Below are 23,634 nucleotides of genomic sequence, written 5' to 3' on the forward strand. Positions count from 1 at the left end.
AGCTATTTTTGTTGGGTGGCCTAAACCTGCTGCCAGGGGTCCACTGCTGCAGAAACTGCTGTTGGAACTGCTGCATCTCCACCACCCACTTATACCATCCGGTTCCATCTTGCGCAGAGAAGCGGGGCTCTATCTTAAGACCTTTTTTTTAACCCTTTGTGTAAGGTGTAGTTTGCCCACATTCTCCACCATTAACTCCCTTGACCACCACCCAAGTCCCACTGTCTGTTGTTTACCCTCTTTTCTACCCCAGTTGGCAATATGTGGGCGGTGGCTAGAATGACAGCCAGTCTCTCAGACAGCCCCTGGATGTTTGACTTTGTGCTGCTGTCTAAACAGGTTACCAGCTCTGTGACAGACAGACCAGCTCAGATCAGAGCAACACAGCAATTCATTTGTGTTTGAATATCAGACTGATAGTGTCAATATGTATGGGAGTGTGTCAATATGTATTCAGTCCAATTCTGTTAGAATTGTGTGCTGATAGAAATCAAGAGAGATGTTGATTGTATTGTTTCCATCTGTCTGTATCCTGTACTTAATTAGTCTTAGATTAAAATGTATTTTAGTGTTTAAATGTGAATTTAAGGTAAAAGCTGCATGAAAACTAATGAAGAATTGTTTCTGGCTATCACACTGTGTTTACATTATGTTTTTGAGAAATAGAGCTTTGGAAATGTAAATGAAAGAACATGTTGATTTCAAAAAGTGGGTCATTGTGTGTTCAACAATGGGGAATCTACGAATCCGTGCTGTGATGGAAACACTTGCCAGACTGTTTTCATCTATAAGAAGAGACCCTACGAGCAACTCTGCATCTCTGATCTATTTGGATGCTGTTGGGGACATTCCAGAAACAAGAGAAACATCCCCAAATCCATTTTGGGCAACCCTGAGAGACCTATGTGAAACCAGCAGATACCACATCACTGCTATGATTTGGACTTACGAACTCTGACTCACCTGTTATCTATTTTATCTGCTTTAACCTCTCAATAACTCTCATTTCTTTTTCTTAGCTAATAAATCATTAGTTACTTTACTAAAGAATTGGTTTTCGATGTTGTTTTTGGTGTGAGAGCCAGAGCATCCATTGAACTGGGGTCAGTAACTTGACCTTTGGGACTGGGAATAACCTAATGAATGGTGATTTTGGTTTTAATAACCTTTCATCATAAAAATCCAGCTTGTCTGAGTGGCAAGTGCACAAGGCCTGCATACGGTGGTCTGCCAGAATACAGAGCCATCTAAGATACGCTCATATCCCAGGGATCTACAGATTTTGGGGTCTGGTCCCCTGGAGTCTGCCATAGGGAGAACACCGAGGAGGAACACCAAGAAGAATTGCTAAGAAACTCCACAGATTGATACCTACAGATTTTTCTCTTCTCTACATAGGTTATTCTTTTAGTGCGAGTTTTGCCTCAAATAACTGATTAACTACAGAGTAAGGTCTCTGCTTTTGTTGTAAGTTGTTCTAGTAAGTAAAAGGAATAACAAATTAAATTATCAAGGTTTACTGACCTGGTAAATTGTGATGCAAGAGGGTAAATAATAATGAACATTAACGTTAAGTATTATTTGTGTAAGGAAATAGGAATGATTGTTACTGATAGTTAGGCAAACAGGAATGAGGTTTGTAAAATAAAATCATCACAGCCTCCTTTTCCTAGCATTTCCTTTACCATCCTTTAAATAAATAAAAAGGGGGTTAGTTGTCTGTCTATTGCAAGTAACTTGGTGAGGTACCCTGCGAAGAAAGCCAAAATAGTAGTCCATATTTTGGAATACATATTTTGGTGTGCATCTATTGTTTTGAGTGGGAGAACTCTGTATATTGTGTAATCCTTCACAGCAAAATAAAATCATATATTTCTGAACAAAACCCTGGGTAGCTATGTCATAATTTCCTGTGTTGCAGAAAATAAACCTGGATTTCCAGCTAACCCAGTAGAGTGAAGTTATAAGGATCACTGCTTGTCAGAAGAAGTGATGAAGCTTTGACACGTCTAATGATCTGTCCTGATGACTTAATTGCATCTATATAAGTACAAACCAAAATGTAATTACCATGGATAACATACAGCCTAACAACAAATATTGAATTTAGTCTTCTAGATTAGTCATCAATATTGTTAGTTTTCCTATGTCCCAGATTATCAATCAATGTCAAATTATGAACAGTGCCTTATTTCCCTATCACTTACATTAGTTTTACACAAATGCAACTCTGTGGACTTCAGTGCAACACTGGTATCTATGTTTCACTTTTATAGAGAGGTGGGAAAGAAAATGATGGCAAAGTATCCTCTCCTTGACATTTTTACTGATCATTCCTGTTATTCCTGTAAATGATCTCAAGGATTAACCCTAATTTCCCTGTTGTATTTATTCAAATTTATAGTGAAACGTGTCAAACTACAACCTATAACTCATCAAAAAGATATGACCCAGCAAAATAAAATTCATGAACATTTTTCTGAGTATTTAAACAAAATAAAATCAGGATCTAGTGCTACAGAAACTCCCGAGACTTCAATGTTTCCTGTCTGGCCATCATAGTTAATAGTCTCCTTGTGACAGGGTGTACAAGACCTGCACTGAACTGGCAGGGGTTAATCCCACTCTGTGGGCCAAGGAGGCCATACCACCTTGGCTCTACTGGGTGTGATCCACCTGCAGCCTCAGTACAAAAGAGAGCAGCCCAGCTCAGTTGGGGTGGACTGCTGAGAAGAGAGGATGCACCTGACAGGCTCTTGCCCAGGAGTTCCCAGAGCCCCATACCATGGAAATTGAGGATGCTGCAACCCGGGTGGGCACCCCACTGTCCAAAAGAACCCCAGAGGGAATGGAGTCGCCAGGAGCCGCGCCAGCTGATAACCCCAGAAACCTGGGAAAGCTACGGAGCTTGATTCTGGAGAACAGGGTAGGAAGTAGCCCAGGAGACTTAAACATTACTATGGTGGGAGAATTGGGGAACCAGTCAGTGTGTTTCAGGTGGATCCCTGCTGACTCAGTGGCAAGTAGCCCCACCACTGTTAGGGTCCTGGGCTGGGGCTCTGAGGAGTAGAGAGGACCTGAGCCCCCCTACTCAGCCACCACACATCTCTAGGTGGTGGTCCACTTCCCCAACATGCCAATAGATCATATTATCCCACAGAGGTGGGGGACTTTATTGACTCTGACCACTAGGTCACGCAGCCCTGATGGCAAGGGCAGCCATATTGACCCTAGCCATTAGACCATACAGCCCAGATGAGAGGGGCAACCATACTGACTTAGGCCACTAGGCCATGTTTCCCTGAAGCACAGGGTGGGAACAGTTAGACCCAACTGCAGGGCTGCAACACCTCTTCCCTCACCCCAAAAGGGTGTACAAGGCCTGCAACATTCCTGGAGACACAGCTGTCAAAAATCTAAACCTTATTAACAGAAGAACAAACAGGAGATCAGTAGTCTTGAAATTATACACCATACATTGTTATCTTTAATTTAGGCCTTTAATTAAGACTACATTTCTTCTTTCTACCACAATGTCTACTAAAAATGGACACACAAACTATTAGATAAACAAAGCTGTATAAACAAATGAGCAGAGGCAATCTTTCTGAGTTTTGAGTTATGACCGTCTTCTTGTGGTTTCATGAACTACTCCACTATACTTTCCAGAAGTCATCCCCCAATGAAGTTTTGTTTTATACAGCAGCAATTTCAGTCACATTATGAAATAAAATTTTAGATTTTTAAAATAAACTTCAATAAGGAGCATGAGACAAAGAACCAAGAGCAAATAATGATAACTTGAAGGTAGAATATGGAATCTCATATTCAAAAGCATTTAATATGCATTGGGCCAAATCCTGCTTGCTTTACTCAGGTGACTAGTCCCAGTGAAGTCAATGAATCTACTTGCATGAATAAGACAACCAATATTAGGCTTATTGTGTGCTTGTTTGTAAATGCTTCCACTGTAGCTTTTCTGTCAAAGTGCACAATAGTTTACTGGAACTGAGAGAAGAAACTAGCAAAGTAATGTGCACCTAGGATATAACCTGCTGGAAATATTTTTTATACCAAAAGTAAAAACAGCTAGATATATTTCACAAAATATAGCAGCCATATTTGGACTATATTAGTAATCACATTAAAGTCTGACTGAGTCCCAAACGAGGTACCTTTAAAAGTTTAGTAATGTGTGGGCAACATTTGTGCGAAACCTATATTACAAATTAATTTGATTTTGTAATGGGAAAAATATATTATTTTTCATTGTATAATTGCAATATATAACATACATAATATCATTATATATGGACCATGTGCTACATTGCAAATATACTTGGAATAAAGAGTATTTATCATATACTGCATTCGCCTGAGCTCTAACCCACTAACACATCTCCTCCAGAACTACTTCCAACACTTCAAAAAGCTGAGTAGCTTCAACCATCTGCCCCACGTATATCAGCATGCAAGAGAAATTTTCCATCATTCATCCAGACTGTGCCATTTTCCTCCAAAAATTACAGTGGACTGAGGTTCAGTGTGGGCAGCATTCATTCCTGAATCAATGACAGGTTTAAGGTTCCAGTATCTAATGTCCTTGTAGAGCTAAGGATACTAGAAACAGTGATGATCAAATATTTTCAAACAGTTTAAAACAGTTTATAAAATATATGGCATGTAAGAGCACATGACAGTGTTCTATAGCAGAAAGGTTCTATTGCCATGTGTGGCCATGATACTGATTGCAGGACTGAGCCTACTGGCACAATCTAGCCATTAGTTTTGTAACTTAATTCAAAGCCTCGGTAAATGTTAGTGAATTTTCGCTGTTCATCTATTTCATTATACTTCATCAATTAGTATGCTAAATACAGTATACTACATGGCGGCCATATAAATGACTTTCATGGACTCTATTTGTCTGGCATATACAGAACATTACTCAGTATTATAGGACGCTTCACTTGTCTCTCAGGTTGCTGTGAAAAAAGTATGATGTTATATTGTGTTAATTGAGCAACAGTATATTACAGTCTGTTCACATGTAATTACAGGCTCTAGGGATCTTTGGCAAGACCACTGCCATAAATGCTGCCATCTCTAACCAAGCATACCAGAACCCAGCTATCCTTGACAGAGGTCATAGAATCATAGAAGATTAGGATTGGAAGGGACCTCAGGAGGTCATCTAGTCTGACCCCCTGCTCAAAGCAGGACCAACCGCAACTAAATCATCCCAGCCAGGGTTTTGTCAAGCCACACCTTAAAAACCTCTAAGGATGGAGATTCCACCAACTCCCTAGGTAACCCATTCCAATGCTTCACCACCCTCCTAGTGAAAAAGCTTTTCCTAATATCCAGCCTAGACCTCCCCCTACAAATTGAGACCATTGCTCCTAGTGCTGTCATCTATTACCACTGAAAACAGCCTAGCTCCATCCTCCCTGGAATTCCCTTTCAGGTAGTTAAAGGCTGTTATCAAATCCCCCCTCATTCTTCTCTTCTGCAAATTAAACAAGCCTAGTTCCCTCAGTCTCTCCTCATAAGTTATGCGCTCCAGACCCCTAATCATTTTTGTTGCCCTCTGCTGGACTCTCTCCAACTTGGCCACATCCTTTTTGTAGTGGGGGGCCCAAAACTGGACAATATTCCAAATGTGGCCTCACCAATGCTGAATAGAGGGGAATAATCACTTCCCTCGATCTGCTGGCAATGCTCCTACTAATACAGTCCAATATGCAATTAGCCTTCTTGGCAATAAGGGCACACTCTTCACACATATCCAGCTTCTTGTTCGTTGTAATTCCCAGGTCCTTTTCTGCAGAACTGCTGCCTACTCAGTCGGTCTACATCACACTGAAGAAAATACACTCTTTAAACTTTGTGATAATTTGTATATTAAAATATCACATCTTAGAAGCTGACATCTATATAGCATCTGATTAATCACCATTAAAATACATGGCACAAGCTAAACTCATGAGAATACTAGCCTAATTAAACTATAGTTCTTACCAGTCTCATTGTCTGAAAATGTAACAGGATAAATGACAAATTCATTATCTCTATTCAGGATGGAGGTGTGAGCTAGTTCTGCTGGATTTGTACTGGTGGCTCCTGAGAGATTAAATATTTCAAACATGGTATCTAAATCACTCAGCAATCTCCCACAAAAGATGATGGGTGCCTTCTCTCTCATTTTTTTTTAAATCAGCTTTTCCCTCAACAGAAAATGTCTGCATCAAACATTCTGTGACACCCTGTGTCTGATAAGACTCCAGAAACTACATATTCACCTATGTCATATAAGTCTGATATGTTCTGTAGAAAGTATGCCTTGTTTGGTATTAAGTTTTGATCTGCTAAACATTAATATCCTGTTGGATTATATGTGCTACCATTGTATGTGAAGTTATAAAATATTGTTGTAAATGCTACTAGAACATGTTGTGAGGTGGGAAGCACCTAAGCCAGCTTCTCAGGTACAGCAGTGGAGTAGCCAGACATGTGAATGGCCCATCAAGGAAAGATTCCACTACTCAGGATTGGTTACATTGTAGGCTTCACTGTAGGACGCATGTTCGCAATGGGGATTGACTGACTAATGAGGATCCCCAGATCACCAGACCTAATTGTTCTAGCAAAATGAAATAGACTATAAAAGGGGGAGAGTGACATCATAGCTTGGCTCCGCTTCTTCAGAACTGAACACCTGAAGGAATGCCTGAAAGACACAAGGACTTTGAAGGGGGGATGGATTTCCCAGGGACAGAAAGTTGCCCACCCTACATTTAAGGAATTGCTTGTACCAGCTAACAAGGGTGAGACATTGCTAATTAAAATCCTGTTAGTGTGTAGAATTGACTACCATTTTATGTTTATTTCTTTTGGTAACTACTTTTAATCTCTTTACACTTGCCATTTATAATCACTTAAAGTTTATTTTCCTATAGTTAATAAAACATTAAACAAGTTTATCTTAACCAGTGTGTTTTTGAGTGAAGCATTTAGACAAATTCTGCTCAGTAATAAAAGCAGTTGCATGACTTCCTCCTATAAAGGGGAAAGCAGACTTAATCAGTTTATAACCAGGCAAATCTTTGTCCAGCATAAAACGATATTATCTCAGGGTGTGGTTAAGATGGGAGAGCTCGGGGTGAACTGGGTGGAGCTTGTATTCATGTTTGCTCAAGCAGCGCATTCTTGGCAATTAAATTGGGAGTGTGGCACCACCTGCTGTCAGGCTGAGTGATAACAGGGCATAGAGAGGCTGTCTGTCTGTCACTAGCCAGAGTATAGCGGAGAACCCATCCCAAGCTAAATAGTTGATAAGGGTACCCAGCAGGTTCACAACTCCCTGCTGTATCCGAGGGGTTCAGCATTCTGTCCCATATTCTCAGTCCCAAATCTCTTACATATCTCTCTCATTCCTCTGGACTCTGTGCAAGGCAATAGACTTATTTTTATCATCATCATCATCATCATCATGCATATTGTACGAATGCCCAAAATGTGCTAGATATTGTAAAGACATACAGAAAAGCACAGTCCTTGCTCCAAAAAGCCTACGGTCTCAAAAGAAAATAAAAGCCAGGGATAGAAAAGGATAGAACATATAAATAAAGTGGTCAATGTGAAATTTGGCCATGCAAATTCATTTATACATACATACACATATAATCTTCCATAAACAAAAAATGTGCTAAGAGAACATTACTAAAGTTGTAAAAGAAAGCTCACAAAAGTTGGGAAATGCCAGTATTAAAGTAGCCCGTGTAACTTTAATATGGCTCTCTTTAGCACATGCCAGCTTTAATTATATGATCACAAGCTCTCTTTTCCACAAGAACCCTGCTTCATTCAGTACACAGGATGAGTATGGAGAAGCATCCCATTTACCAGGTCTAGAGTTTCCCAGAAACATTTAGAAATGGGTCCTAACCAACTTGTGGTAATTCAGGAACCAAAGAATTGAATGTAAACCTGCTGCACAGCCCAACTTCACTCTGAATATTTGAAAAGGTTCTAAGAATAAACACAGAACTGTATTCTGCTCTAAGTGCTATTTTCAAAGGCTTAGTCAATTACAAACCACTTTTCACCAGAACACTCAAAGACACTTTTGCCTCATTGAAGGCTTTTTTCCCAGGACAAATTTCAGTTGCTACACTCTTTCTCCCTACCCTGCCATTTCAGTGCCTTAGCTGGTTTTAAAAAGTCACATTATTTTCTGATCATTGGAAAAGTGGTTGTTTTCTTCTCCTTTTTCATGCTCTTCTCACTCCAAAATAGCTAAAACATTTTACCCAAACCATCCAGAAAAAAAATTATCTATCCTAGAAATACAACAATCGGGGGGGGGGGGGGGGGGAATCAAGCTGGTATGTGAAAGTTTCAGAAAGCTATGAGGCACTAAAACAAAGAAACAGAATGTTAACTATTACGCAAGCCTGAACTACAGGGGAGCTACCAAATCCCTCTATAAAAATTATTTTCAGTGGCAGAAAATGGAAGAATTAAATTAGTATTTCTCTCTAGCATGTTCTGAGAAAGCTTTATAGAAATCAGAAAGCCTGTCACGTATCTGCTGCCCTGAAGACAGTCTAACAACTGGTTAATGAGGATGTATCATGTACTATAAAAAGAAAATATCCATCACTTCAGGACAAGACTGAAATATAATGCCTGGTCACCAGAGGGGTAACTCGTATACAGAGGAATCATTTACTGACAAGTCATGTTTCAGATGTTTTTAGCATCAGGTAAATGAAGGAAAAAATAAACAAGCTCATTTGTGCTCCAACTGTTGGAAGCTTTGTAATGTGTTAGTTCTCAAAGCCACCTCTCAGTTTAAATAGTTCCCAACTTGGGGGGGGTGGGAAACCCTTGGGGGGGTGCCAAAGATTACAGGGGGTCCATGAGGCTTCACTAATATTGAGGTCATTTAGCCCCCCAAGCTTCGCACTGGGTGCAGCAGCCTCAAGCTCCATGCCAACCAGAGCAGAGGAGCAGCCCCCCAAGCTCCACGCTGGCCAAGCGCGGCCCCCCACAAGCTCCATACTAGCTAGAGCAGAGCAGCAGCCGCTCCCAGCCCTGCACCAGCAGTGCACCTGGATAGAGAGGAGCAGCCCCATGCCGGTGGGGGCCTGGAGCAGCCTTGGCCAACATGCCAGAGCCCACCTCCATTACCCTCAGTCCATGAGGGACAGGAAGAGGTGGGGCCACACAGGGCATGCGGTAGCAGCTCACAACATACACACACACACACACAATATAACGTGCTTAAATGCAGAAAATGCAAATAAACTCAAATTCCCTTATTCCAATATATTGCAGCTCATACTATCAGCAGTCTTTGATACTACAGACCAGTACTTTTTCTTTAAATCATCCTTCCCAGTAGCATTATATAATGCTACAATGGCTCCATCTTTGGAAGTTCCCAGGTATTGCTGTTAGGCAACTTCTTATCCACCCAAGAACTCTACCCCCATTCTATTCTATTTTATTCAGATTCGTATACCATGCTCATCACTATAGTATCTAAGCAACTTCCAGTAGCGCATTAAGCAACATCAATAACATCTGCTATGTGTTATTCCCCATTTTCTCCCATTTTTTCAATCTTCCTGCATGTATGAGGCTGGTAAAGCAGATAATGAGGTGTGTTGGGTTGTGGCACTATCAATATGCTGATGACATTTAAATCCATCTATCTTTTTCATTGGACCTGGAAGGGATGGTCTCTGCTTTCTTCATGTTTGGCTTTGAGAGGGTCTTGGAAGAGAATGATTTGGCTGAGGTTTGATCCTGAATGTATGCCTATAGGTATGGGCAAGCATCTTAAGGGCGTGAAGGGTTGACATCCGCCCTCATTGTTGAGGGATTTAGCCTATATTTGTTGATGAGGTTTACATTTTTGGGATGTTTCTGAGTCTGAGGGCGCCAGGATGCACACGTTACAGTAATAATCATAAACTGGTTCCTATTTCACTTCTGGATTAAATTTAAAGTATTGATCTTAATTTAAAAGCCCTGAATGGTGGGTCCTGGCTATTGTAGAGACTGCTACTCCCCCAGTGTAGCATTGTGGGAGATAAGACCATCTGGAATCATTTCTTCTAACACCCTCTCCCTTGATTCGAACTCTAGGTGGTAGGTTGCAGGTCAGTTTTGGAGAATGGCCCTGCTTAAACTATTAAATTCACTCTCTCTCAGCCTAACAAAACCCACTGTGATTTTACCTTCATGACCTATTTATCTATTTATTCTGGCCTTGAACTGGGGAGGATGATGTGAGGATGCATTAAGATGGCATTGAAGGAATTTTTTTTTTCTTGTCATTAATCAATGTACTATTTTCTTGTTGTATTTGTCTGGACACTGTTGTGGCAACTGGGCCTACAAAATTTATTCTAAGATCAACTTTGAAATGTATGTAAAATTTAATAAGACGTCACAATAGCCTATGACTTTTTGCCTGCCTGAAAACTAACCATGGAAAATAGATCATGTTGTTTTCAATAAATATTATGAACAGGTGAAAGAAAACCAGACAGAAAAATTGAAGCAGTCCAAACAAATATGGCCTCCTGATAGAAGTCAAGGACTGTAGTGAGATCATACTTAGTAAACAAGGTGTGTGAGCAAAGTTACCTAAGCCAAGTTTAGCCTTACAGAAATGTATTTAATTGGTGGACAAAATAACGAGGATACAATATGGCACCCACTTTTACTCCTTTTTTGGGTTCTTAAAAAGAGACTTTGAAAAAAGAGTCATCTTCCCACCAGCTCATCCCCTGACCTGCCAGCATTGTATCTCATCTCAACTCATCTCAGGTTCCTCTACCCCAAGTCAGAAGGAGCAGACCAGGCTAAGGGACTTTCTTCCCAGAGGAAGGCCAGCAGGTCTTGCTCTTGTTTAAGGAACTTTGTTTTCACCTGGAGTACTGAATGTCATCATATCATCATGACATCCAGACCTCAGCCCATCAGTGAGAATTGCCCACACCAAAGACTCATAAGATCCTGTACTGATTTTCCCTTCCCTTGTTGTATTGTTTTCTGCCCCCATCTTTTCTTTCATTCTATCCAGTCTCTCATTCTAGCAGCTTTTAACTGAATCCTGAAATCAGGCTCCAAGCAGCAGGTGTCACGGTCAACTTGCCAGCCAAAGCATCCACTCGTAATTAAGCAGCAGTCCAGTGTTCCAAAACATCAACAAAAGCTGTGTTGCACCCATCTTTTCTAACTCGTCTCTCCTTCACCTTGTGTATTTCTGTTTGTTAAAAACAGGATATATGAATGCAGTTCATACATCAGGACTGAGAGAAAAATTAACCCTTTCTGTTTCATCAGAGCAAGGTTATTAATAAAAATCACAAACTAATATTTTAATGCCAAAAGGAGAGAAACTTTGATAGGGTTTGACTAAGTTTGTTTTGCATAATCACTCAATTTCAGGTTCACTACACGCGCTTGTTTCATTTCTTGTTCTTTCCTGTGTTTGGTCAATAAACTTTCAACTTTAGAATGGATGCTTTTTGGTGTAAGAAACCAAGGTCTCCAGACCTCTCTGTATCACTGTTTTTACATCAGTTTATAACATTTTTAACTGTTTTGATCACTGAAATTAATACAGCACTCAAAATGGATTTTTCAAAAGCACTCATCATTGGTCTAAATCTGCTCCAATCAAAATCAATGGGAGTTTTACTATTGACTTCAAAAGGACCAGAGTTGGCCAACATTGAACTCTTCTGAAAATCCCACATCAGAATATGAATTATGGCAGGGGAAGGTCTTCGTTATAAACTGAAAATGAATAAATAAAAATCAGAAGAAAGACTGAAAGACCAATAACTGTAGGAGAGCTACTAGCTGTCTCCACATAACAGTGTGCCGTTTGCTAGATTTTTAAAATAGGTACATGTTATGTAATGGTTTTCATCTCTGAATGAAGACAGCTGATATGAATTTCACAAACTATGAATACTTCGTCCTTTTGTGATTTTGAAACTTGCTAAAGTTTGTTGTTTTAGTTTGCAGGTGTGAACCAGGTTGCTGCCTTTTTACCTAGTAGAAACTAGAGAGCAATAAGATTTCCAAAACTTTGGAAAAAAATTTAACTATTGTCTAATTATTAATAGCTGTCAAGGTTTTGATCCCCAGTAAGAAATGTTTTCCAGTGCTTTTTAGTACTAATGGGATGTGTGCGCGCACGCATGCGCATGCATTTAAAATGAAACTTTATGACATAAGCTAATATGCTGGGTACATAACATTCAATACCATTCACATGCTCCTTGCTCATCAACAATTCATTGGTTACTGGATGGAAGATGTGTTTAGACAGCTGACTTGCAAATAGCCTGTTGTGTTTCTTGCTGTTTTAAAATTCAAAAAAATATCAGTTATGAAGATCCAACAGCAGGCTGCCACCAGGATGCAATGAAAAATATCCCCTTTCCTTAACTACTCTGTAAGGTGTGTCCTGTAGCTGATATTCAGCACTGTGTAAAGAGACAGAAGGATACACTCTCTTCATCAAAAGAGTTCTTCAACCTGCTTCTGTCAATTTGCCTAACCCCGCATGCTTCTTTCACCAGCTGCAGATCTACAATGATCAAAGGACTGTTAGTTAGTTCATGATCTAATAGCTCATAGTGGCATAAAAATAAATCACAAAATTGAAAAGAAATTGAGACAGCTCAAGGCTCTTATGTGCAGTTCTCTTCACAGAGTTGCTATTTATGGATCAAAAGTCAACATATTATGTACCCTTTGTGACTAAGAAAATTGGGGAAAAAACAGATAATGGTGTGATTCAACTTAACTCCATTGCAGGGGTGCATTAAACTGTTTAAAGGAGCTTAAATTCTAAAAAAAGCCATGACTAATGCTCATTGTGCTAGGAACTGTTTTCACTATTACCTCATCCTCCCCCTGCCGTCCCCATCTTGCTAGTTTCATTCACCTGATGCCTTCTGTTGTAATCTACATTATAAAATCTTGGGGCAGGGACTTTTCAATAAGTGACCGTATAGGTTCTAGCACAATGGGGTCTTGATCTTAGGAGCTTCAGTAATACAAATCAATACCAACAAGAGACTAGTGTGAATGACAGGGCTCCCTCTCTCAGGAAGGCACTGGCAATGCCAAATCACAGCAGTGTGTATCAAATGTAATTACATGTGAAATCATCGCCTTAATATGCAAAAATGTTATTTTGGGGGTTATTCTGTAATAAACCTAAGGGGGCAAAATACAGGAAAAAAGAAATAGAGACCCAGAACTATAAAGTCAGAGAAAAATAAGCAAGGAGAGAGGAGTCAGTTGTTCTACTGACTAGAAGTAGATGCTATTCCCATCCTGTTATTGCTACCATGCACAACTTTCCTTTCACTTGTAGAAATCTATTCCCAGAAATTTCTCCACTTGCTCTTCCATCCATGCTATCCTCTTATTGGATCCACCTGAAAACTTGGCAGCTGGATTATAACTTCTACATCAGCTGCCTAAAGAAGCGCAGGTGAAAAGAGTGTGAAAGGATGAGGTCTTCACTCTCATTAGTTGACTTTCTTAAGTTGGTGGTATAACATCACTTCACTATATTACAGAGGCCAAAGGATGTCACACCAGTACTTGAAAGATTCTTTTTGTACAGTATAACAATATGTTAAATATTACTCCTCAGTACATTTTAGCATATTAAGCCACTACCACATCTACTGTCTCCACAACTCTCTCTTTTCCTGGAAGACTTATGAATAATGTTCTATATTACAGTGCTTTCATAAACTGCAAACATCTTATACTTCTTTTGGAATCTAAACAAACCATGGGGCTATTGAAGTCAATGAGGGTTTTTCCACTGAAGTCAGTGGGACCAGGATTTCGCCCCATATCTAGAAATATCGGGGGGAGGGAGGGGAGGAAGAAAAGTGGTGTTCAATATATTCATCTTCACCCACAAAAAATACAGTGTTGAGGTTTTTTTTTTTTTTTTTGGTATTTTTCATTATTTTAATCAGAGAAGAAAGGGGCTGTGCTTTCAAGTCTCTCGTGCCTGCAACATAACGTTCAAACTCTCAGACTGTTTTTCTTGTCCTCTGATCTCTGGGACATTAAAAGACTGGAACACAGATAGGACTGTACTTGGGAAGGCAGGTTCAAGGTTCTCTTCTTTGTTGACAAAGCAAGTATCAGAGCTGCTAGCTACATGGCCTCAAAGCTCATATTAGGGCCTGACCCAACTGAAATCAATGGAAGTCTTTCCATTAACTTCAGAGGGCTTTGGACTAGGACCATAAAGCCCAGCTGTGGGAAATGTAATACCAGGGAGCTGCATTCTGCCACTTCTTATTTTGAGTCCTGTTTTGCTACAGGATTTACACCTGCTCAGAGAACCCACTAGCTTCTTCATTGCTAAGAACTGAGTAAGTAAGTCAATACGAACCATGTTTCCTCTCTTTCATTATACTCTATTTCTAGGTTGCATCCATGAACCATCATTTTGTCTTTAAAAATATGAAATCTAAAAGATAATCCTTTCCGTTTACAGAGTTGGGTCTGGAAGGAGTAGACATAGCAGAAAAAGAAACAAAAAATTAACATGATATATAAGTCACAAGAAAAGAAGACCAGCTTGCAAATGATAATCTCCTTTCACAGGCGCACAAAGATAGCATTTGCTCCTAGGAAATTCGCTCCCTGCAAAATGATAAATGTTCAACTTATAGAAAAGTCAGTCTGGTTTTAAAGCTGTTTTAGATGTTCATTGACCTTTTCCTCATAGGATGCATACTAAACCAAATACATTTCAGAACACCAGTTAATCACAGAAATAATTCATATCCAGATAGTGAATGATGTTTTAATGAGTTAAATTTAAAAGTAGCTGTGCATAAGAGTAAGTCCTCCTTAACTTACTTAGCACGCTGCTACAGAGTGCAAGAAAAATGTAACTGTTTACTTTTAAAAAGTTGAATATTTCTTTCTCTGAATTGTGTTTCCAGATTTAAAAATAACTATCAATTCTTGGCCTGGTGTAATAGATATTAATATCAACAATACTCCCATTGAAAATGTATTTTTGATTCAGACCCAATCTAAAATAAAATGATAATTGTTTTTGAAGGGCATGACAGTATCAAGTATTATTTTAAGAAAGTTTAAGCAGCCACAAGCAAAATGTAGCAAAGTGAAAGTAGCTTGCCAATTCTTATTCCTCATTAAATTCACTATTTCCTTATCTTTCTGTAAGGTTCATTTGATTTAAATTTTAAAAAGCTACACTTACAGCATGATCAGATAAAAGCACTTCAAATTTAAAGGAACACTGACCAAATTTTGTCCAAAGGTCCCAAATTTGATCTGTCAAAATTACAGGATTATACGGAGCAAACTCAGCCTTGCAGAAAATGGGCACAACTCCCATTGAAATCAGTGTGACCCACATCACAGAGCTGGATTTTGCAGTAAAGCCTTAATTCTATCTCAGATCCCCAATGTGGATTTCCAACATTTTGAATGATTTATGCTTTTGACATGCTACCTTCAGTCTCCAAACTAAACTGTTGATCCACTTGGATTCTGTCCTTCAAAAGGATCATAAAGCATATCTGTACACCTTCTGATCACCTATGATGATGGATGTCAACAAGGGAATTAGACCAAATATAAGACTAGATAGCCAAACCACATACACTGAATTCTATTTGATCCAAGCAATCTAGTGAAAAGAGGATTTGGATTTTCCCCTAGAAAGGCTGTTGTGGAAACTAAGTAGTCATAGGGTGAGAGGTAACATTCTGTCTTGAATTAGAAACTGATGAAGAAACAGCAAACTCTCTGGATAAATGGTAAGGTTGTATATGTGGAAGAAAGTAACCACTGGCGTGCCCCAAGGATACCTAGTAGGATAAGCATTATTTAACATAATTATTAGTGATCTTGAAGAGGACTTTATGAAAATGGCTAACCTGACAGTTGGCACACATTTATTTGGCAGTCAAGTCTAAAGAAGATTCTGAGGATGTTGAGAAAGACCTACCAAAGCTAGAGGAATAGGCAGTCTATGCAGATGAAATTGAATGTAGACAAGTGCATTTACAGCAACAGTTTGAGCTTTTCACAGAGATCATTGAGTTCTAAGTTAACTTTAATCACTGCAGAAAGATTTTTAGATGTCACAGAGTAGTCAGAAAAGAGTACAAGATGTAAGACCAGATTAAGAAGCTGAACAAAAAAATGTCATAATGCTATTAGCTATATAAATTAATGGATTCTCATGAGAATACTGTGTTAAGTTTTGGTAACTGCACCTTATGAAGCATGAAGTAGAAACTGAAAATACCCTGAGAAGTGCAGTAACAGTTATTACATTGCACTGAAAAGATTTCAGTATGAAGAGGAACTTAGAAGGAGAAAAGAAGCTGGCAGTTTTCCTTACCTCTGTAGCAGAGCACTGAGAGCCAAATTTGCCAAGGGCTCTCAACCTGGCCCTGCAACTTTTGCACCTGCAATCAATTATAGATTAAATGTTTCAGGAGCTATCAAGTAGGGGGTAATGATCATATGCAGGCAGATGTGCTGGCATTTAGATAACTAGCTAACTGATTTGCAGGTGCAATATGTTTGCAAGATATCTAAATGTTATCACTTGCACACATAATTATTTATACCCAGAAGTGTCGGGGAGGGGTGAAAAACTGGAGACCTTTTTTAAGAATGTGCCTCATTTAGTCTGTCAAAAACTCTAGCTCTCCTATATTCATTTGTTGGCAGGAAACTGGTACATTTAGAATGATCAGAACATTCTCTCACCATAGTATAATTATTATTTACTGAAAATACAAAATGTTTAGTTAGACTAAATGGCTTGATTAGTCCCCATTACAAACACAACGTTATAAAATTCTCCTCCTTGAAAATACAAATCTTGTCAGATATGCTATTTAAAAGTAAACTGCAGATGCAAGGAAGCCAGGAATCTGACCTAACATTTTTGTGCTGATTGCAGAAGCATACACATATGGAACTGTCTTCTCTGCTACATGCCTTTAATTTTTAGTCCCCCACCTAAATACAAGGATCCCATCCTCTCAATTCTTAGAAGAGGATCCTTTTAAGTGTTGGTAGAAGAGAATAGAGCAAGACATTTGTAGAAAAATTGCAGTGGTCTGCCATTATAAAGTCATAAATAGCACAGTTTTCCTTTACCCTCACCCCAAGTAAATCAATTCTATGAGGCTTAAGCCTTTCACCTCTAGAGACCTGAGTTCAGACTTTAGAGCCCCATCTAACCTATACTTTATGTTGATGGAGCCATAGAGGCTCTGCGGGTCTCCTGGGCTCATTATCTAAACATGCCTTATGCTTAGAGGTAGCTATGTAAATCTAACTTCTGCTTTGTGTAGCTTCCCCAGCCAACTCCTTACCTCTGGTGGACCACATCGCCCATCAGCTATTTATAATAATCACAGGCCCAGATCCACAAAAGGATTTAGGCATTGGGACACTGAGCATTGCAACACCTAACTTTAAGGCATCTAGAAAATCACAGGAACAATATGATTCACAAAACCTGAGTTAGGCACCTACGCTCTCTATACAATGAATGGGGAGAGACAGGCATCTAAGAATACAATCCACAAAAGCCAGCCCATCAGGCAGGGGAGATGTCTAAACTAGCCAATGGAAGAGGCTGTCAAAAAAGCTGTGTCCTAAGCCCCACCCCTCTCAGGGAGATAGGTATTTAAGTCTGAGCTGCAGGGATGTACCTACCTACTACCAATTCATAGCCAGCAACACCTCTTCTCAAGTCAGACAGTTTAGGTGCTTAAAACATTTCTTGCAAGAATGAGTTAGACATAGGCCTCACTCCTTGCAAAATGGCCAGACTTTTACCTCACTGATTAGAGCACTCACCAGGGATGTAAGAGAATCACGTTCAATTCCCACCTGATGGGGAGAAAGAATTTAAAGTGGGATTTCCCACTTCCCACAGAGCATTCTAACCACTGGGCTATGGATTAGTCTGGATGTAGGGTGCCCTCAGTCTCTCCTGTTGAGGCTGTTCCACTTTGGATAAATAGAGTCTTTGGGCCAGAGAGAGAAACAAAGAATGACTCTGGTAAGGGCACTTTTCTGACAAGGTGGGAGACCCAGAGTTCAGGCCCCTACTCCAATGACTCTTTGTCGGTCCAGGATAAGAGAGAATCATAGAAATGTAGGGCTGGAAGGGAACCCGAGAGGTAATCAAGCCCAGCCCCCGCGCAAGCTAAGGAAGGGCCAAATAAAACTAGACCATCCCTGACAGGGATTTGTCCAACCTGTTCTTAAACATCTCCAAGAATGGATATTCTACAACCTTCACTGAAAGCCTATTCCAGAGTTCAACTATCCTTATAGTTAGGAAGTTTTTTCTAATACCTAACTTAAATCTCCCTTGCTTCAGATTAAGCCCATTATTTCTTGTCCTACCTTCAGTGGACATGGAGAACAATTGATCACAGTCCTTTTTATCACAGCCCTTAACATATTTGAAGACTTATCAGGTTCCCCCCTTGGTCTTCTTTTCTCAAGACTAAATACGTCCATTTTTTTTTAACTTTTCCTCATAGGTCAAGTTTTCTAAACCTTTAATCATTTTTGTTGCTCTCCTCTGGACTCTCTCCAATTTCTCCACATCTTTCTTAAAGTGTGGCACCCAGAACTGCACACAGTACTCCAGCTGAGACGCCACCAGTGCCAAGTAGATTGAGACAAATAGCTTACATAATACATCCTGTTAATACAGCCCAGAATGACATTAGCCTTTTTCACAACTGTATCACATTGTTGACTCATATTCAGTTTGTGATCCACTATAACCTCCAGATCCTTTTCAGCAGTACTACCGTTTAGCCAATTACTCTGCATTTTGTAGTTGTACATTTAATTTTCCTTCTCAAGTGACATGCTTTGTATTTGTTTTTATTGAATTTCATCTTGTTGATCTCAGACCAAGTCTCCAATTTGTCAAGTTTGTTTTGAATTCTAATCCTGTCCTCCAAAGTACTTGTAACCCCTCCCAGCTTGGTGTCATCTGCAAATTTTATAAGCATACTCTCCACTCCATTATCCAAGTCATTAATGAAAATATGGACTAGTATCGGATCCAGGACTGACCTCCGTGAGACCCTACTAGATACTATCTTCCAGTTTGATAATGACCCATTGATAACTACTCTTTGAATATGGTCTTTAAACCAGTTTTGCACCCACTTTATGGTAATTTTGTCAAGACCACATTTTCTTAGTTTGCTTAGTTTCCCTAGTTTGCTCACTAAAGATTGTGAGGTTCTTAGATATATCAGTGATGTGGGCCACATTAATATCTAGGATAGAACCTGCCAATGTGTGTGAAAACTACAAATTGTCTTGCCTTCCCAAGGGTTTTACCAGGTTAGCTAAAATATGGTTAGAACACACCTTCTTCCTAGTGAAGATGCACCCTTCAATGAGTGCATAGGGCTTCTTCGTAGGGGTATTTTGGGTGTTAGACACCCCTCAGAGGCAGTTAAATACTAATATTTCCATGAAAAAAGTGAGACATGGAAGTTAAAGGAAACAGAGCACTTCAACCGCCCGTCATAACTAGAGGGGATTTAAAGAATGAGGAACATAGCGAAAACCATTCCATTTTCTTCATGAAAAATATTGTTAACATTTTGAAAATCTGAAAAATATCAACTAGCTTTTGGCAGGATATTGGGGAAAAGAAGAGCCTGGAACTACAAAAATAATCTTTACCCTGCATTGGTTTCTTCATTGTTCAGTGACTTGATGTTTCTGCTGTAACACCCTAAATGATGTGTTTTTAGAACCAATCCTTCTCTACAATGTAGGGCAGCCCCCATGAGCCATGTGTCATCCAGCAATAGTACTGTTCCCCCCACCCCCGCCCCAAGCTCTCTGGCTGACCCCAACTACTAGTGACTGTGATTGAGGGGTTGGGGAAAATCAGAGGGTCTTCTCAAGACAGGCACTGCGTGTTCTTCATGTGATCCTTAGTGAACTTTGCTGCTGCTGTTGGGCTGAGCTAATGTTTGGATCACTTCAAAGGCTGAGTTAGATAATGAGATAATGTGGCATCATCTGCAGTGAAAGAACTTCAGCAACTGCTATTTAGTACTTGAGGAAAGGAGGAACTTTGTCTGCTTTTTCATCAATGAATAATGTCACCTAGGTGTGTTAACCTTATAGCCCACTATGCATATTAAACATTGTATGTTTACCATACCCTGAACCTGTCCTTCCTTCTCTCATTAAAAGACAATGGGAAGCTTAACATTTATAAACGAGATCATTTTCTTCTAAACACTACAGTCCTTTCATATCTAAAGGGAGTTCAATCCCCTGTAATTTAGATTAATTACAGTGTGCTTTAGCAGGTTAGGGTTAAAACTCAAAGATTTGCAATTGATTACCAAAAAGAGCCGGTTATTAAGTCCTAACTGAGTAATTTGCAGCTTATTTCACCCTAGCTAATTAAAATGTAATCAGTATTGTTTGGCAATGTGCATTCTGTCAGCAGTTTTATTTCAGAAAAGAAATCATGCCAAGAAAAAACAAAAAAGCCTTTCACCAGGAATTGGCTTGATTTAAACTGGCGCTTTAGCCACTGAAACCGTAAAACAAATAAGTTACAACCGACTGACAATGCAATAAAAAATACTAATCCCCCTCCAAGTTAACGAACTGGTTTTCATGTTTTCCCTGCTTTCGAGACATTTTCTGAAACAAAGACATTTTCATAGCAGGCACTTTGCTGTTTCAAAATCCAGGACACCTTCAGGTAAAACCTTGGGACTGCACGTGCTCTTTTCCACACAAGCGAAGATGCAGGTTCAAATGCACTTTTCCCGTGTCCTTTCTTTTTCACGTGGACAGTCATTATAGTACCCCAACCCCCCGCCTTCTCCCATTTAAGCAGGGCTATTTTGCATTCCCAGGCTTTTAGTCTTTAAATTCAGCCGCAGATGCTAGACAGCTCCTGTTGTAGTAGAAATATGAAACATTTGGGTTTTATTTTTCGATTGAAAATAAAATATTCATATGGGGATCCGGTTTGTAAAAGCCAACACTTCATGTGAATTCCTTTGCCCTTGGATAAACAAAACGGCTTTATGCAAATAGTTCCCTAGCAGTGTTTGTTTCAATGCGCAAAGAGAGAAGAAAAATCATTTCCTTCTCACCCTATCTCCATCTGGGTTTGGGACATTTCTCTACAACGTTAATGTGTTCCTCTTTTCAAATAGGTGGGAGGTCTCTTTATTAAGGGGAGAGAAGGTTGCTTTTATATGCAATGTAAAGTGTTTTAATCATTTCCTTCTGGTCGATGAAGTTCACGCTTTTCATCAGCACAGGACAGGTGGGAACTAAGCTGGAAGAGGTCGTCTAGAGGGAAGGTGTGGACATAAGGAGTTGGATACACGATTCCCTAATAAGATCTGCTCCGCAATGTTCTATACGCGTTTACACCCACCAGTTGAAGAAGTGTGGTTCACTTCACTTCAGACAGGTCTAGACCTCACGCATCTCGACCTACATCCCAAGATCGTGTCCCATTCCACCCCCATCATCATCATCCCCACCACCACGACGCACCAATTCGTCCTGCATGGTTGTAGTATAGTTTGTAGCTATAATCCGCCCCCCCCCCCTCCACTTTTTTTTCCCCCTGGGAGATCGGAACAGATGCTACAAACTCTTGGCCATCGCCCTAAAGAAAATATTCTAAATTTTCAAGTAGACCATAAGAGAAACCAACTAAAAATGCTACAATAAACCATCAGAAATACTTGCTTTTTAACATCAGAGTATCGAAAACTCAGATAATCGGCCTGTCACAGACTTTCTTCAGCATCTAAACACATTCACACACACGCGCGGCCCCAGTGTCTTGTCCGGTTTAGTTTTCACCCAGTTCTGAGTCTCCTGAGTAAAAACCAGAGAGACGCGCTACTTTAGAGAACAATCCCAGGACAACGCCTGGGCATGAATTCAGGAGCCCTCGGCGGAGGCTCCGGGATGCAGGTCCTGTGTTGTCAACGTAATGATCCGAGACAGAAGTGCAAAGCAAACTGGGCACCTGTGATGAGGGAAGAGCGCTGCCTTGCCTGTACAAGTCACCTTCCCGTGGCACAAACTGCCTGCTTCGGGGGAAGGAGCCTGCCAACAACCCGTGCACTGCACAAACAAACCCCGTTCCAACAGGTCTAGGAGACGTACCCATGCAATTCACAGGCAGTGGCAGCATTTGGCTAACCACGCAGAAAGCACAGCGAACTGAGCCCAGGAAGTCCCGGGGCCAGGACAAAAGTCTTGTTTGCATAGCCTGGGCAGAAATACCCCCGAGTCTAGTTCTGGCCGCACGGGCTGTTCCTGGGGTGTTGAGGGTTTCCACCTGCCTAACCTCTGAGGCGACCGCACGGAGGTGGAAAGCATGCCCCTCCTGCGACCCGAGCCAGCCCCTTTCGGAAACCGCCCGCCCGAGAAGTTTGCAAAGAGGCGATGAAGTCCAAGCGGTCCCACCGAGACTCACTAGCACCCAGACACCCGCCCCGCGCGTGCACCCTCCAGACCTGGGCCAGCCACGCTGCCCAGCCAGCGTCACCCTGCCGAGGCGCTAGGTGCTGATGCAGGGTCCCGCTCTGTCTATGGCGCAGTTTACCGTACCTGGAAATGCTTGAAGAAGGCGGATATGCGAGTGATCTGCAGGCTCAGGCACCGGGAGGTGCATCTGGCTCTGTAGACACTGACAGCGGAGAAAGCCTCGTCCTGCTTGCGAGCGGCAGCCACCCCGCCAGCCGCAGCCAGGCAGCTCCAGGAAGCCGTAATCCATAGGAGAAGGGTCAGAGACACGCCGGGAGCCTTGAACACCATCGCTCGCTGGGCGGGTGGGTTCTGAGCAGAGGAGGGTGCTGCAGAGAGCAAGAGACACCCGGCTAAGCTCCCGTGCACCGATCGGGTGCTGCTGGACTGGACTGGGCTGGGGGGAGGGAGGGGGGGAACCTCAACGCTGCAGAAACTCAAACAAGAAAGTTCAATCATTCAACTCTCTTCACCCCCTCCCTCCCCTCCGACCTCCCCTCCCCTTACTCCCTGGAGGGGGTGGGGTGAGGGTGACAGGAGGCTGTGCCATTGGCTGCAAGAAATGTGAGTGACAGCGGAGACGGGCGGCCTGACCGCAGGCAGGGGACAGAGAGAGCGCGAGGGAGCTGGTGAACTTCTCCGAGGTCCCCCTGCATGCACCCCCGCCCCCGGCAACACTCTGATACAGACCCTGCACAGACCCCCATTCACGGGACTAGCACTCAGCCCTGCCTACGCAGTCACTCAGCTGTTCCTAGGTAGACCCCCCGCAACCCAGACACCCCTAGTGCGCATACAAACAGTCTCTCTCTCTCTCATACACGTTGGGCTCGACTGTGCCAGGTGCTGAGCCCAGTTTGCTCCCACTGACATACAGGGAATTGAAGAGACGCAGCAACCCGCAGGATCTCGCCCTTAAACAGGTACAGCTACTTATCCTCAGACACACACATGCCTGATGCATCCAGGCAAACACAAACACATAGC

At 41.2% G+C, this 23,634-nt stretch overlaps 1 protein-coding gene and 1 long non-coding RNA gene across 2 annotated transcripts in view; both read right to left on the minus strand.

The window, feature by feature from the left end:
- The window catches only part of ANOS1 (anosmin 1), a 173,834-nt gene extending 150,896 nt beyond the window's left edge, over positions 1-22,938 (minus strand). Inside the window, exon 1 of the mRNA XM_067552999.1 lies at positions 22,732-22,938. Coding sequence (XP_067409100.1) covers positions 22,732-22,938 — 207 coding nt within the window. The remainder of the gene's footprint in view (positions 1-22,731) is intronic.
- Positions 11,025-12,450, minus strand: LOC137156285 (uncharacterized). The gene is made up of 2 exons (XR_010920730.1): positions 12,298-12,450; positions 11,025-11,284 (listed from the first exon to the last, which is right to left on the minus strand). It is a non-coding gene; the product is annotated as an uncharacterized lncRNA (long non-coding RNA).
- Positions 22,939-23,634: the final 696 nt, after the last annotated feature.

This window comes from Emydura macquarii, unplaced genomic scaffold, assembly GCF_026122565.2.
Source record: "Emydura macquarii macquarii isolate MOO-44397 ecotype Brisbane River unplaced genomic scaffold, CSIRO-AGI_Emac_v2 contig_1424, whole genome shotgun sequence".
Lineage (NCBI taxonomy): Eukaryota > Metazoa > Chordata > Testudines > Chelidae > Emydura > Emydura macquarii.